Source organism: Brassica napus, chromosome C3 (assembly GCF_020379485.1).
Source record: "Brassica napus cultivar Da-Ae chromosome C3, Da-Ae, whole genome shotgun sequence".
In the NCBI taxonomy this organism is placed as follows: Eukaryota; Viridiplantae; Streptophyta; class Magnoliopsida; order Brassicales; family Brassicaceae; genus Brassica; species Brassica napus.
The window spans coordinates 45567628-45585144 of record NC_063446.1 but is presented as its reverse complement, the minus strand read 5'-3'; the positions used below and the strand labels follow the sequence as shown (position 1 = coordinate 45585144).

General features: G+C 41.8%; 1 protein-coding gene across 3 annotated transcripts; it reads right to left on the bottom strand.

Moving 5' to 3' along the window:
• Positions 1 to 4867: 4867 nt before the first annotated feature.
• Positions 4868 to 14953, bottom strand: LOC106377188 (putative phospholipid:diacylglycerol acyltransferase 2). Of its 3 annotated transcripts, none has more exons than XR_007320959.1 (5): positions 14639 to 14953; positions 14032 to 14542; positions 8630 to 13447; positions 7211 to 8045; positions 6588 to 7139 (listed from the first exon to the last, which is right to left on the bottom strand). XR_007320959.1 is itself a non-coding variant. In XM_048751577.1 (4 exons), the coding sequence occupies exons 2-4, from the start codon at positions 7698 to 7700 to the stop codon at positions 6848 to 6850; spliced, it is 690 nt and encodes a 229-aa protein (XP_048607534.1). In that variant the 5' UTR covers positions 7701 to 8045; positions 8630 to 9310; the 3' UTR covers positions 4868 to 6847. The 3 variants fall into 3 exon arrangements, 1 of the variants encoding a protein (XP_048607534.1); XR_007320960.1 differs by having other exon boundaries at positions 6589 to 7476; positions 7569 to 8045; positions 14639 to 14944; XM_048751577.1 differs by lacking the exons at positions 14032 to 14542; positions 14639 to 14953 and having other exon boundaries at positions 4868 to 7139; positions 7211 to 7476; positions 7569 to 8045; positions 8630 to 9310.
• Between the last annotated feature and the right edge of the window lie 2564 nt (positions 14954 to 17517).

Genomic DNA, 17517 nt, shown 5'->3' with positions numbered 1-17517 from the left:
ACGAGTTTGTGGTTATGCCATTTGGTCTGACCAATGCGCCTGCTGCATTCATGAAAATGATGAACAGCGTGTTCCGGGTTTTCTTGGATGAATCAATAATCATCTTTATAGATGATATTCTAATATACTCCAAGGATGAGGAATCTCATCGGAAACACCTGAGGGCTATGCTGGAACGATTACGAGTACACAAGCTTTATGCTAAACTCAGCAAATACAGTTTTTGGCAGAAGAGCATTGGGTTTCTCGGCCATATTGTCTCCTATCAGGGCGTCTCAGTGGATCCAGAGAAGATCAGGGAAATCAAGGACTGGCCCCGGCCACGCAGTGCCACGGAAGTCAGGAGCTTCCTAGGGCTGGAAGGTTACTATAGAAAGTTTGTGAAAGGATTCACAGGCTTGGCTCAGCCTATGACACAGTTGACTGGGAAAGACGTTAAGTTCACATGGTCCGAGGAGTGTGAGAGATGTTTCTCCACACTTAAAGACATGCTGACCAGCGCACCCATCCCAGTTCTTCTAGAGGCCGACCAATCATATGTGGTTTATACGGACGCGTCCATTACCGGCCTAGGTTGCGTATTGACCCAACATGGGAAGGTCATCGCCTATGCGTCAAGGCAGTTGAGAAAACATGAGGGAAACTACCCCACCCATGATATTGAAATGGCTGTGGTAGTGTTCGCCTTAAAGATTTGGCGATCATACCTGTATGGCGCCAAGGTTCAGATACTTACGGACCATAAGAGTCTGAAGTATTCACCCAGCCTGAGTAAAACTTAAGGCAGAGGAGGTGGATGGAGTTTGTGGCTGATTACAATTTGGATATCACCTATCATCCGGGAAAGGGTAATCTGGTACGGTCTGTCCTACGGTTGAATGCATCAACCAAGGAGTTTGAACCACTCGGATTAGAGGCGGTTAACCAGGGCGACCTGCTTACCCGAATTCGGTTGGCTCAAGGTCAAGATGAAAACCTGAACAATGTTGCTCAGAATGATAGGACGGAGTACCAAACTGTAAAGGACGGTACCATCCTAGTCAATGGTCGGATTAGTGTTCCTAATGATAGAAGTCTGAAGGAAGAGATTATGAGAGAAGCTCATAAGTCAAGATTCTCGGTTCATCCTGGTGCTACCAAGATGTATTAGAACCTTAAGAAGTTCTATCATTGGATCCGTATGAGGGCAGATGTCGCTGAGTGAGTGGCAAAGTGTACTACTTGTCAGCTCATCAAGGCAGAACATCAAGTGCCTAGTGGGTTACTGCAAAGCTTGCCTATTCCGGAATGGAAATGGGATCACATCACAATGGACTTTGTGACTGGGTTCCCTCCAGGTGGGTGACTTTGTGTATCTCAAAATGATTACCTTCAAGGGGCGAGTCCAAATTTCCGGGAGAAGGAAATTTGATCCGAGGTACTTGGGACCGTTCAAGGTCATTGAATGAGTTGGCATGGTGGCCTACAAGTTGGACTTGCCGGCCAAGATGGACCCATTTCATAATGTGTTCCACGTCTCCCAAATCCAAAAATGTCTAACGGACCAAGACATCGCCTTTCCTGCTATTCCAGATGATCTAGGTAAGAACCTAACCTTGGAAACGAGGCCGGTTCGAATCATAGACATGATGGAAAAAGCAACAAGGAAGAAGACGGTCCAGATGGTTAAGGTCGTCTGGGACTGTAAAGGTCAGGATATCATCACTTGGGAAACAGAAGCTAGAATGAAAGCTGAGTACCCAGATTGGTTGGATCAGTTTGTTTCTAAGGAAACATTCGATTAGGATTCGAGGACGAATCCATCCCAGGGGAGGGGAGACTTGTCACTCCCCCAATCCTAAATAGGATTGTTAGGACGACCATGGTTCGAGGAAACGTACCAGCCGGTCTTAGAACCTTAAAGCAAGCGTTCCATGGCCAAGATAGAAGGTTAAGGACGTCATGATGCTGAGACTTAACCTTATGAGAGAAAGAAGTCAGCTAGGACGAGTAAGACGGTAGCTGGACGAAGTTAAAGAGTAGCTCGACCAGCTCAATGAAGCTAGGTTCAGTTCACTCCAGCTCGGCCAGTACTAAGTCAGCTCCACTAGCTGGACTACTAGCTCACTCAGCTGGGTCAGCTGGGAGCCAGTTCATCTCAGCTAGACGGATTGTTCGGGTTTTGGGCCGATGGTTCAGGTCCGGGTCAGTGGCGGGCCGTTAGGTCTGGCCATGAGGCCATGGGCTGTTGGGTCTTGGGACAACGTCGTGGGCTAAGTCCAGAGGGCTTTGGGAATGGTGTGGGCTTATGTACGACCCAAACCCAGTCGGTTTAGGTGATGCGAAGCAAGTGGCAGAGAGGGCCCAACCCTTGGCCGATGGTGCCTGTGGGAACCAGAATTCACACCGTCGAGATTTGTTAATCGGAGGAAAGCCAAGCTAACCTAGCCTTCCCTGAAGATCCCGATTATCTGCTGGGCCACGCACAACACAATCAATATGAAAGAGTCGAAAGTAATAAATCGTAAAAGAGCGAAAAGAGAACAAAGAGGTCTTATTTCCGAATTCGCGTTTGAGCGTGAACAACAGGTAAGATCCTAGGCCACGAGAGCTGTCGGTACGTTCGCTAGTCTAGCCACCTAAGTTCTAACCTAGTCGAGCCGCAGCTCGATAGTAAAAACGAAAAATGCCTAAATTGTTCTAATTATTAAGTTTGCTCTGAGAAAGATCTCTCTTGCTCCTCGCCTTAAGCCCTCCTTATATACTCTCTCTAGGTCGGTTTGCACCTCTTCCTGGGCCGGATTCGTCACGAGACGGGCTTTTCCATTTTCCGTCACCCTTCATGATTATCTTCGGAAACTTGACATTTATCTTTTCCTGCGAATAAAAAATAGACCGTCATATCAGCCTTAGGCTCAATCATGTTCTAAAATCGTAAGTGGGCCGTTTAGCCGCGGTTCAAGCCCCTCTTGGGCCGTTTTGGGACTTAGATGTTTTTAAGATTTTTCCTAAGAAACAGCAGTTGGTTTTTCCGAAAGGAATCCAATTCCCCGTATAGTAAAGGCAACTGGTGTTCAAGCTAACAATAGCCGTTTTATACGGCAGGCAGGAATCCATTTCGACAACCAAGTTTTTATAACTTTTCCCGAAGTTTTTCTTTGATAATCCTAAGCGAGATGAGACATGGGTATTGCGTCCAAGGGCCCAAGGATTGTGTTACGGGAACTTAGACGAGGATGCACGGTTCCGGGACAGGAGGTCGGTTCTCGCCCATGGGCGAGATGACCTTGTTGCGGGTAGTCCTCGCCCATGGGCGAGGTGACCTCGGCGCGGGTCGTCGGAGATGAAGGACTGTCGATCGACGGTGCACCCTTGTTGTCGATCGACGGTGATGCAAGAATACAGGCCGAGCATATTTTATGACCGACTGAAAGAAGCCACCACAAATTACCAAAATACCCTTGTACGACCTAAACCCCTGTTTATGTATTTTCTAAGCCATTGTTGACGGCTAAGCTTTCTTTTATTCATTGTTTTTAGTTCTAGGAGAGAAGGGAGGAACTCCTTCAGAGTCTTTCTGAAACTCCTTTTGTTTTTAATTTGGTTTTATGTATTTTATATGTATTCATCTATGATTTATGTTACAAACTTCATGCTTGAATAGATCCACCTGTTAGATTTATAGTTCCATATGGTTCTAATGAATTAGCCCCAAAATAGGATTGTGAGAGAATTGATACCCATTGATTAGAAGTATTCTTAATGAATGGTTCTAGAGTAATTAATTAGACCCTGGACATAGGACATAGGATACTACGAGAGTAGATTCTTTGCCAGATAACATTCTGATGGAGTTAGGTTTGTTAGAAATATGCGAGAGTCGATCGACCATTCTTATTGGTAATCAACTCGCCACAACCATCGATCGACATCGACACTCGACCGTCGATCGATCGATCGATAGTGTTATAAAGTGAGCGGTTGAGTCCGAGCATATCAACTCGCCTAGAATCTTATCTATTATAATTCATGTGCCTAAACGTTAGATCTTGCAATCATCCTTCCATCAAACAACTCATTAATTTACTGAACAACTACTTTGTTGACCTTGCTTAGCTATATTTACTACTTTATTATTTATTGCTTAATACATTGTTTGACCTAGCATACTCTAAAGCTAAAGTCTATAGGGTGAGATATTGAGTCTCTGTAGATTCGATCCTCAAGTACTACACCGAATATTTTATTTAAGAGAGTAGCTTGAAGGTTAATTTGAACATATCAACTTTCGGGGTATGGATCGGTGGTTTCAACATTAGTGCGGCTTACTCCAAAACTTATGTTTTATTTCATTAATCATGCTTATATTTTTAATCTCAATTTTGTATAAAAATTATATGTTTTCTTTTAAGTCAACAGTATTTTGATATTTTTCACAGAAAAAAGAAAGAGAAATTTATTAAATTCTTAGTTAATCACTCCTTCAGTTTACTAATATATGATGGTTAAAAAAGTTTGTGATGTTTCAATATGTAAAATAATTTCATATTTTTAAGTAAATTGTAATTTTATTAAAAATTGTTTAACTAGTGATATTTAATAATATAATTTTAATTGGTTGAATAATTTTTAATTTATATTTTAATGATATTTTTTAGATAAAATAATATTTTATCGTCACTAAAATAATTTTTAGAGTTTTAGATAAATAGGTTGTTATATCTAAATATATATTTTGTATTTTTCATTAAAGTTAATTAATAATCTTAAAAGTTTCTTTAAAAAAAAAATAAAAGCGACATAATTACTTAATATAATTAAAATATATATGACAATTAATAAGTTTGTGTAATAAATTTTTGATAACAATGTTTATATCTTATTTCATTTTTTTATTTTATATTATTTAAAGTAAATTAAAAAATCACATTAATTATATATTAAAATTTTAGATTTTTTCATATGCGTTATATTTTAAATTTTTGCAATGAATATAAATTCATAAAACTACTAAAAGTCCTACTCACTAAAAATTTTGTGATCAATATTTAAAATTTTCTTATGATAAAATACAAATAATCAAATCACTAAAATAATCAAATAGCCAAACACTTTATTTTCTCGAGTGTTCAAAGTTCGGTATTACAGGAACACCTCACCCCTGGAACCAATTCGTTCATATTCTCCGTCATATGGCTGGTGGAGTATCACATCTGCTAGATCTCTGGTAAGCAAAGGACTAATAAAAAAGGTGGGATCAGGATCATCTATATCCGTATGGAATGATCCCTGGCTCCCAACCACTCTCCCGAGACCAGCCAATAAAAACCAACACTATCATTACCCAGACCTTACAGTGGATTCTCTCATTGATCCCACTTCACGCAATTGGAACTCGCAGGCAATCCGGGCTTTAGTGAACCCACATGATGTGAAAATTATAGAAAGTATACCACTGAGCAGAACCCAGATGGTAGATAGAGATGGATGGCATTTCACAAACAATGAGAAATATACGGTCAAATCAGGATATCAGATAGAACGGGTTTACCCAGACAGGGAAAGACCACCAGTAATGTTTGGACCCATAGTAGATGTATTGAAGTCATTCCGCAGGAAAATACGGTGTCCACCAAATATAAAACATTTTCTATGGCAATTGGTGACAGGGTTTGTAGCAGTCAAGAAGATTTTGCAAGCGCGAGGGATAACTCGTGATATATGTTGTGCAAGATGCGGAGCTAACGAGGAATCGATAAACCATGTATTTTTTTAATGTCTTCCAGCACTTCTGGTTTGGGCTCTCTCAAAGATACCATCATATCCTACTATTCTCCCAACGAGGTCTCTTTTCACAAACATGGATCATCTTTCTGGAGAGTCTTCACACAATTAGATGATCATCAGTTTGCATGGATACTATGGTACATCTAGAAAGGAAGGAATAATAAAGTTTTTAATAATCTGGATATTGATCCTAGGGATACGCTCAAATTGGCAGAAACAGAAATAACACTTTGGGCTAAGTGACAGATAGTGAATGAACAGAAGAGAGTATCACACATAGAGGTTACATTTTTACCGTCAATTCCAGGAAGATGGTGTTTCACAAATGGTTCCTGGAAAGAGAATGATATTTTCTTCGGACAAGGTTGGTTTAGTACTTTAGAAGGGTTCGATGGGCTAATGGGGGCGAGGAATGTTCGGGCTAGTCTCTCTCCTCTTCATGCGGAGATGGAATCACTAATCTGGGCAATGGAATGCATGAGGAACTTACATCAATTTTAGGATACGTTTGCAACAGATTGTTCTCAATTGCTGAAGATGGTTTCGAAACCAGAAGAATGGGCAGCTTTTGCAAGTTATTTGAAATATATTAAATCCCTGAAAGAAAGTTTCCTCCAATCAAAGATTATCCATGTCCAAAGAACGCAAAATTTAAAGGCGGATAACCTAGCACGCAGTGTCAGGAAGCAACCGTCTTTCGTTTTTCATATGGATCAATATCTCCCGGTTTGGTTTACGGTTCTGTAAAAGTTGATGACAAAAAAAAATTATAAAAATTTTATAATTTTTTTTAACTACTCCAGTGTGGAATATTAACTGATTTCTTAAATAATTATGCATTACTATAAAACATAATACATTAATTTTTGTTGGAAGAGGGAGTATGTCATAACCTGATTATAATCTTCTCCGACATCTTCATCACATCAGAGTAAACCCTATCGCTACCTATCTCCTGGCCTGAAGCTCCGGAAGCGATCCTCTAAACATCTTCAATGAGTCCAATATTACCCATTATGTCTACATGGGCTCCACTTTCCGTTCCTCGACTTTCCAGTAGACTTCCCCGTGGCTTGTGTATCTATTCCCGCACAAATGTCTCCATCCCCGCTGGGTAAAACCGTGTTTTCCCTCTCCATCCCTTTGCGCACATAAACCCCGCACTTATCACCGGTACACTCTCTTCTCCGTCGGCAAATCGAGCTCCTCCTTTAAGACACGAATTGTCTCCATCCATTGACCTATCTATTCGGAATGGAATGCTGCTCTTACATTTACCGGAAATGGATGAGAGCTTGTAAACATAAGATCTCTCGGTAGGAATCCCAACTCCGTAAAGACAGTGCATCTCCATCTCTGGTGCGTCAGGTAATCTGGTTGGGATTAAACGTTTTAAAATATGGCTTAAGTTGGTCGGGACAATGGAAGTATGTTTTATACTTACTTGGTCTCTAATGGATTAGACCAGTACTTATAATGTCCATACTTAGGGTCGTCCAGATCTTCGGCAATGCCGTGACAGAAATGAGCTTCTGCTCGTCTCATCATCTTAGGGGCTATAAACCGGAAGAGATCAAGAACGGTTGTGGCTGTGTAAGCTGTGTTTTCTGCTAGTTTTAGTATGCTTTCTCTGCTCATTTCACTGTACTCAGACCGAAACTCTCCGCACGATGTGCTGTCATTTGAACTGCTGTCTACTCTTGAAAGTTCCTGTTATGCATACAGGGTATAAAAGAGTGAAACAAAGTTATATTCCAATGACCCAGAAAAGGCAGAACCGTGGCAAAAAAAATTGATATAACCTTGATGTCAAAAGAAGAGAGTTGTGAGGATGGTAGTTCAGACGACCGTTTTCCAAAAGCTATAATTCTTCTGAACTTTTTTGGTTCTGTAACCCAAGACTTGGGTTTCACACGGTTAGCGATGGCTGCCATAGTTTTCTTTTGGAGAAAGCGCAAGTGTGGTATTCTTCAAGGGAAGTGTCTAGATCTCCCCAGACAGCTCACCTCCCATTGGTAATAAAGAAACAATTGAATCCCAGCTATGTGACTGTGACACCCGTCACCTCCTATCTGGAGGACAGCGTGTCACCCCTGACGCGTCATCATACAACAAAGTGACACACGTTTTCCTGACACTAAGGACGACGGGCCACCAACAATATCCCGTAATATAAAAGCCCATAAACCCGACAACTCTCACCCATGCCCAAATAAAATCCGAAAGAAAAGTCCAATAGCACCAAGTCCGTCCAAATATCACATACTTGTTTGTCTCACCTGAAAAGGGGAAGAGTGAGGGGTGAGCGACAGGGGAATCGCTCAGTGAGGTATGTGATGCCACCCCGAAGTCCATGGACCCGGACATAGCACTCCGAATAAATATAATTTAATTCTAATGCATGTCAAACACAGTACCTAAAGTACCCAAACAACAAACAATGGTCCTAGCGAGGTGCACACTCGCCGCCCACTAACATGCCAAAAATACTACCGAAAAGGTGCTCGGTTCATACACACACCAAAAAAGTGCTCGGTAACACACGCCCGTAGACGATTTATCGACACTTCCAGGCTACAGCTCAACCGGTCGACTAAAGTTGGCCATAACCTCATACAATCTGGCATACAGCAGTCCGTCTCTGTATCCGTCTCCAAACAAAAACAATCCTAGCTAAGAATTTACATTAAGTGAAACAATCAATGTTGAATCCTCTAACCCCCTAGTTCGAGTTTATGCAAAGAACCTAAAACTAAACAAGCAATGATAGACTCGATTTCACACAGACGGAACACATTAGAAATAAATTATATTTATTCGAGGTCCTAAGCCGTGTACGAGAAGTTCGGGAATAGACCCTCACCTTAGCAATAGAAAAGTGTTGTCTATGAACTCCAGCTGCTCAAATAGACTCCATATCTGAAATCAGATCGAAATTCTGAGTCAGAACGCCTTTCGAACGGTCGAAAACGGAACTGGTCAAGGTTTTCGAAAAAGTCAACCCGCTGGTCAAAGTCAACCCGGTCAAGCTTTGACCAGAAATCGATTTGACTAAACCGACCGGTTTACCCTAACCGAACCGAAATCAATTTAAACCAGTCAATCCACAGGTTTACCGAGTCAACCGAGTTGACTCGCTGAGTTGACTCGGACGAGTTGACCGAGTCACCGGCGTCGGTCACCGGCGGCGAGGGCGGAGCTTACCGGCGGCGGAGGCGGCGGCGACGATTTCCGGCGGCGGCGCGTGTACCTCACGCGCGCAGAGGCGAAATTTCTGGAGGCGCGTGCGGGCTCATCCGGGCTCCGATTGCGGCGCGGTGGGCGGCTACGGCTTCGTCTCGTCGAGAGGAACACGATGATGGCCTTGGATGCACGAGATGATCAATGGTTAGGAAGTTATGGGCGATTTACTAAATGGAAACGAAACTAAACTTAAGGCATGCGGTTTCCGGCGGTTACCTAGGGTGTTGATCGGGGGTGACGAGCTGAACGTGATCCGGCGACGAGCTCAGGTGAGCTTTCTCCTTTCCTCTTTTTCCTCTCTCTCTCTCTCTCTCTCTCTCTCTTTGTCTCTCTCTCTCTCTTTCTTTCTTTCTTTCTTTCTTTCTTTCTTTCTTTCTTTCTCTTTTAAAGAAAGACAAAATTGCCTTTGGGGATAGTTTGGGGTTGGGGTCATTACAATTCTCCCCCACTTACAAGGAATTCGTCCCCGAATTCAATTCATAAGCTGACATGCCCAATGTTATCGTAGCAAAACCTCCAAAACCTCGAATACTAATCCTCGCTCGGCCTTTCAGATCTCCTCCTGAGTCTTATCTCCCTCCCAACGAATTCGGACAAACACGGTCGACATTCCCCGAACTGTTTTCTCTTGATGATCCAAAATCTTCAATAGATGATAAGGTCCATAAAATCTTTATGAACTCACTTGATGTCAACTGCAAAATAATTATAGCGCCTTCTCAACTTTTGCAATGCTGTCATATGAACCAAGTCCTAGAAGGCTGATATACTGCTGATAAAGTAACTGCAAGCAACTCATCCAATCCACTCCAGTGCCGGATACAATTCCATGTGTCTCGGTTTAAGCTCTTTTATCTTCTGAGTCTTAGGCCCCTCCTGAAATGTCCTTAATTTCAAGTATATTAGGTGCCCATATGTAGCTCCAAATCCTTACGGCGCTTAGCTGCATAAATCTTTTGACGTCATGGGCTTCCGAAAGTCAATCCTTGAGCATGTCCTTTGCTCTACTGTCTCTTGAACCATTAATAGTTCTAACTCATATTGCTCCCCCACTTTGGTCCAACAAAGTGGTATATTATAAGTTCTACCATAAATAACCCTCATATAAATTTTTTTTTTTTTATACTCAAAAGATAGCTGTCGATATAGGCAAACTCTGGTATTGGTAGATGCTTTCTGAAATTCCATCCCACGCAATCTCTGAACATATCCTTTAAGTTCTGAGTAGTCCTCTCTGACTGACAATATGTCAACGGATGATAAGATGTACTCACATGATCTTTGTCCCAAGTGCCTTCCGAAAGGCTCTCTGAAATGTAGATGTGAACTTCGATTCCCAATCCGATACAATGTTGACATCAATGAAACTTCCCAAACTCAATAATGTAGGTCTGCTCCAATTAATTATCTCTGATTGTCTTCTTAATTACTTAGAAAATGGGCTGACTTGGTAAGTCTATCCATGACTACCCATGTGGCATCCTTTCCACATATGGTGATTTAAAATCCAATAACAATGTCCATAATCACCATGCCTCATTTCCACTCCGGCAAAAGCAAGCTCAAAAATAACATAATAGATAACTGATCCTCTGTCATTGCCATATAACATGTCTGGCACCGCGACGTAATGTAGTTACAAACATCTTCATACTACACCAATTATAGTTAACTCTTCATATCTTTGTACCCTTTGGTGTTCCCGATGCGTTGAGAAACACGAGTGATATGTTTGTTGTAAGATTCCTTTTCTTAACAACTTATCGTCCAACACACAAACTCGGTTTCGGTACAAGTATATCCTGCTCAAAGCTGTATGATATCCAATACTCCCAATCTCGATCTGTTCAACCAAATCCATAATGCTAACTCATGCTTGTGTATCCTCCATAGCAAAACTGCCTGCTCCAAGCCTTAAGGCCATATGTCTTTCCTTTGACAGTAATAACACACAATCTGAGATTAGCAAATCTCCAACTCATGAACCTTCTTGGTTCCTGAGGTACAGCTCATACGCCTACCCAAGGCATTTATCACCTGGTTGTCCTTACCAGATAGTATGCGATATCCAGACTATAGCCTGCTACAAACTCAATCCAATTGCACTGTCCAAGTACAAGTTTTTAATAAATGAAGATAAATTTCACATTCTAATAATCCCAGAGAATCTGAACTTCCTTCCCGTACAATTACGATCTCCAAAACGATAACGCAAATACCACTACAGCCTCTCTGGCGTGATGCATATGAATGACTTAATCCTCATACCTTAATTTAAATCCAATCCAGTATCTGACACATCACAGCAAGCCTCAGCCTCAGTAGAACCCAAAACTGGTGTCTTCATTAGTTGTGCTTCAATTCAGTGAAACTCCTCGAACAAAAATCTATCCAACCACACTTAACGTCTTTACATGTAGACCGCGTCTTTAACATTACAATACCGGTGAAACCCTTGATGAACTTCCAGTAGTACACTATTAACCCAAAAAGAACGGCAGATCTTTGTAGCGCTCTTAGGTTCCGACCTTCCCGAAACGGTATTAATCTTCTTTGGATCCATCAAAATTCTGCTTCCAAAACCATGTTACCCAAAAATACAACATTCCTCTGCCAGAAGCTACACTTCCTCAACTTAGCGAACAACTGGTGCTCTCCAGGCTTATCCAACGCAATCCGCTAAATGCTCACAAATCTCCTTTCTATTCCAAAATAATCAGGATGTCGTTGGTGAATACAATCGCACACCTATCCAAATGTTCACGAAAACGTCATTCATATCTTCATGAATGCAACAGTGCCTTTGTCGACCCAAATGGTATCACTACGAACTCGTAATATCCATAACGGAAATCTGCATTCCGTACATACTCCTCAGCTATAGCAATCTGATGGTATCTTGATGCCAAGACAAACTTCGAGAACGATGAACCTCCATTAAGCTCTTCTAACAACTCGTCAATACGATGGTTACCATGTTCAAGTCTATGTAGTCGATACAAAGCTTGAAACTCCCATCTTTCTTCCTTACAAACAATGATGATGTTCCCCACGGTAAAGTACTTGGTCTGATAAAACCCTTGTCTGATGAAACTTTAATATGCTCTTCCAACTTGGTCATCTCCGCTGGCGCTAATCAGTATAGAATTTGTGAAACCGGTGATGTCCGTGGTTCCAAATCAATCGCAAGAGTGTATCCTCTGTCTGGTGGTGACCCTTCCTAAGGCCACAAAAAAAAATCCTCACACTCTGCAATAATCAGAAGATCATGCAGCTCATACTGTCCATCATCCTTAACTATTGAAATGGTCGCCAAAAATCTCTCTGCTCATATGTCCTATAACTCCTCAGCATGTAGAATGCATGCAATAAAAACTTCCATTTGCTCCAGCAATAGGAACTCTTGCCCTCAGGAAATCCAACACTACTCGATGCCGTGACAGCCAATCCATCCCAAGGATGACATCGTAAAAACATAGCTCCATCCCTGACGAATATCCGAACAAATCGGCCCTCCAAGCATAACTGGTACACCGTGATGGACATAAACAGCTCCCAATGTCCTATATCAATTGTCCAAACCGACACATCTCTGAAACGATCAACAATGCCAAAATTGGTAAACATACCAAAGTGTAACTCCAACACCCACACAACGCAAGCTGCTGCACCCCAATTCAAAAGCGATCTCCACGAGTTCACAAAACAAATATATCTCCAAAATAGTCAATATACTCGTACACACAACAACACATGCCTACCAATGGCTCATACCACACACCACATAATCTCCAGTAACAAAACTCGTGGAACGATTGCTTGAAGTGGGCTGGTGGCAAAAACGTCACATATCCACTCCTGGATAGCCTCGAAATCATGACCGAAGAAACTGATAACTCCCGAGAAAACTGACGAACTTGGACTTCACGCAACTGCTGAACATCTGGCGAGAACTCTGATAGTCGAAGGACGAATGACGATGATTTTACTCATCGTCATAGAAAGAGACATTTGAGTTAGTAATTACTGGACAGAATGGTGCTAAAAGAATTTCCAAATATATAAATAAATATATATATATATATATATATATATATATATATATTTTTTTTTTAAAAACAAAAAGAACGTTGAAAACCGATGAAAACCGAATCCCCTGACCGCCATCCCGGGACGGAACCGGGATGGAACCCGCTCTGATACCAAATTTGTGACACCCGTCACCTCCTATCTGGAGGACAGCGTGTCACCCCCAATGCGTCATCATACAACAAAGTGACACACGTCTCCCTGACACTAAGGACGACGGGCCACCAACAATATCCCGTAATATAAAAGCCCATAAACCCGACAACTCTCACCCATGCCCAAATAAAATCCGAAAGAAAAGTCCAATAGCACCAAGTCCGTCCAAATATCACATACTTGTTTGTCTCACCTGAAAAGGGGAAGAGTGAGGGGTGAGCAATAGGGGAATCGCTCAGTGAGGTATGGGATGCCACCCCGAAGTCCATGGACCCGGACATAGCACTCCGAATAAATATAATTTAATTCTAATGCATGTCAAACACAGTACCTAAAGTACCCAAACAACAAACAATGGTCCTAGCGAGGTGCACACTCGCCGCCCACTAACAGGCCAAAAATACTACCGAAAAGGTGCTCGGTTCATACACACACCGAAAAAGTGCTCGGTAACACACGCCCGTAGACGATTTATCGACACTTCCAGGCTACAGCTCAACCGGTCGACTAAAGTTGGCCATAACCTCATACAATCCGGCATACAGCAGTCCGTCTCTGTATCCGTCTCCAAACAAAAACAATCCTAGCTAAGAATTTACATTAAGTGAAACAATCAATGTTGAATCCTCTAACCCCCTAGTTCCGGTTTATGCAAAGAACCTAAAACTAAACAAGCAATGATAGACTCGATTTCACACAGATGGAACACATTAGAAATAAATTATATTTATTCGAGGTCCTAAGCCGTGTACGAGAAGTTCGGGAATAGACCCTCACCTTAGCAATAGAAAAGTGTTGTCTATGAACTCCAGCTGCTCAAATAGACACCATATCTGAAATCAGATCGAAATTCTGAGTCAGAACGCCTTTCGAACGGTCGAAAACGGAACTGGTCAAGGTTTTCGGAAAAGTCAACCCGCTGGTCAAAGTCAACCCGGTCAAGCTTTGACCAGAAATCGATTTGACTAAACCGACCGGTTTACCCTAACCGAACCAAATTCAATTTAAACCGGTCAAACCAGTCAATCCACCGGTTTACCGAGTCAACCGAGTTGACTCGCTGAGTTGACTCGGACGAGTTGACCGAGTCACCGGTGTCGGTCACCGGCGGCGAGGGCGGAGCTTACCGGCGGCGGAGGCGGCGGCGACGATTTCCGGCGGCGGCGCGTGTACCTCACGCGCGCGCAGAGGCAAAATTTCTGGAGGCGCGTGCGGGCTCATCCGGGCTCCGATTGCGGCGCGGTCGGCGGCTACGGCTTCGTCTCATCGAGAGGAACACGATGATGGTCTTGGATGCACGAGATGATCAATGGTTAGGAAGTTATGGGCGATTTACTAAACGGAAATGAAACTGAACTTAAGGCATGCGGTTTCCGGCGGTTACCTAGGGTGTTGATCGGGGGTGACGAGCTGAACGTGATCACGGCCGGCGACGAGCTCAGGTGAGCTTTCTCCCTTCCTCTTCTTCCTCTCTCTCTCTGTCTTTCTCTCTCTCTCTCTCTCTCTCTCTTTCTTTCTTTCTTTCTTTCTTTCTTTCTCTTTTAAAGAAAGACAAAATGGCCTTTGGGGATAGTTTGGGGTTGGGGTCATTACAGTGACATCCGCATAAGGTGCTCCAGTGTCTGCAGCTTAAGAAGTTCCGAGTCCAAGAGACCAGGCGCCAAAGCTCTAAACCACGAACATAATCAATGAAAATCTATAAAAGCCAATTCAAATATTGAGCATACAGCCTAAAATGTAAATGTTAAAAATAATCTAATAAAAATTGGGTTAGACATTTTATAATCCTTTTGGAGACAAACATAACAAGTGAGTAACTTTGATGGACCTAACCTGGCGTAAGGAAAGTCTTTGCCCTCAGCGGAAAGCAAATTACTGATTGCTTTAGGGACACCTAAAAATACGGGTCCAATGTTGACAACGGCTTTGATGTGTTTATCACACCAACCTGAACCACCACCACCACCTCCTTTGTGAAGATGTGTTTCAACCCATTTGAGGAAGTGAAGGAAATAGATAGCCCCCAATTATGATTTTTATAGAGATTTCTACTCTAGTTGTGTGAGTGAATATGTAAAAGCTCCAATGGAGAAAGATGAGAGCTTGTTCTAGGTGATTTAGAGAGAGAGAATGTTTAAGTATTTATGAGACTAAAGAGAATGAGATTAAGAGACTGATAGACTAAGATAATAAGTGTTTAGAGATTAGAGTTTCAGATTCAAGAACTAGTTTTTCATTTCCATGAAGGAGAGGGGAAATCTCCCTTACTCACTTAACCATTACAAATCGCCATCTAAAGCTTATATATGAGCTTTACATTTGCAATCTCATAACCTAAATCTAATGGCTGATAATATCTGAAGTTTAAATGGATGGTGTTGATGAGATGGTCTTGTTTGTCATAAGGATAAGGTGATCTGATTGGAGAGAAGAGGTTGGCGCCTTATTGGCTGATTCAAACAAAGATGGCTTCTGATTTGTTCTTTTTAGGCTCTTTTGTATCAAGCTTGGAATCAGTCTAGGTTCATAGTCAAGGCTGCCTTTACTTTACAGCTAAGGCCAGCATGTCCATAACCTTATCCACGCCCAAAGCTCATCCAAAGGGATCTCCACTTGATTCTCTTTTGATGCCATCTGTTCAGAACCTTATCCATTCGCCCAACTCCTTTTCTTTAAGTCACAAGCTTTGCACAACACCATCAGGAGGTGTACGGACCATGCCATGTCCGTACCCTTGCGCCCTAAATTGGCACAAAGCTTAAAACCCACAAATGGTCGAGTCTGCACATCTCGGGTCATCCACCGTCCGTACATGGCCGTACATCCTGGCCCTATCTTTGCACACTCGCCTATTTGCTTCTCAACACTCTTCTAAGTCTCTCCTAGACTTTTCCTTTACTTAGAACATCCATCAGATCACTTCTGGACACCTTTAGACATCTGATAACCCTTTATAGGCGATCTCTAAAGCTCTTGCCCTATCTCTGCACAAGATCCATCTCAACTCAACACCTTTAGCTTCTCCATTCATTTCTTCAAGTTAACACCAATGAATGGGGAACTACCACCACTTTCTTATATCCATTGGTTACATACATAAGCTCGATTTTACTCTTCAGTCTACTTAACGATTGGTCGCGTATCTGCTCGGTTCCAATTTAAAATTTATACGTTAATCCATTCACCACCTTAACTATACAACAATATGTAACTACATACTATAATTGGACGCCTTAACGTTCCCTAGACCAAAAACCAACGTTCTCTATACAAATTTTGTCAATGTGATCATTATATAAATATCGACTTCTCCTATTCTGAGCATACCTCAGTGTTATGGAAAAAGAGTCTCCAATCATAAGAGGCCATGTGAAGGTTCTTGCCTTCATATTCTATTTTCGCCAAATTTTCAATGAGAACTGTCCAAGCAAAGTAACATGGTGAGAAATGGTCTGCTGCCACCAGTCCTCGCACTGCTCGGACTCGGATGCCCAATGGGTCAAGACCAGTCTCACTGTCCAAGGATAAGTGGTCCAACCAGCACAATGGCCTATAAATCAAGACACAACACTAATCACTCCAAATTAAATGAAGTCAGATGTTAGAAAATCCAAAATGTTCACCTGAAAATTCATTTATATCAAATAACAAAAAACTGTAACGACTCATCTAAAAGCATAGACATATTAAAATCATATGAGACTTGTTAAGCCAGATTTTTAGCTTATTTCCGGTCACTTGAAATTAATGTTAGTTACAAATATTCAAAGATACCTGAAATCAATGTAAAAACAAGGACGCAAAAATGTAATTGCTGATTCGTTGGCTTGGAATGTATGTTCTTTTCATAGATCTTTTTGTTTCATTGGTTGTTCTATTCCGATCTGGTTACCCGGACCACCTCAAGTTTGAGTAATAGAATAGCCGTTTGCTTGCAAAAAAAAAACACAATATTAAAGCTAATGTCATAAAAAGTAAGAGTTTCAAAATACAATGAAATCTCTCGTCATTGCATATATTCGGTACATGACATATTCCATGAAATTTGTTGTGAACGAAGGGTTTGAGACTGAATATTTTCGTGTGTCTCTGTGTATTATTACTCAATCAAAGTGTTCCCTTATATAGGGGTTACAAGGAATAGGAAAAAGTAAATTATCCAAAACCTAATACAACATGAAATAGGAAAAGATCTAAAACATAGAAAAGGAAAACATCATATATCTAATGTCGGCCAAAAGATAGGCCGACTCTCTCTCCTCA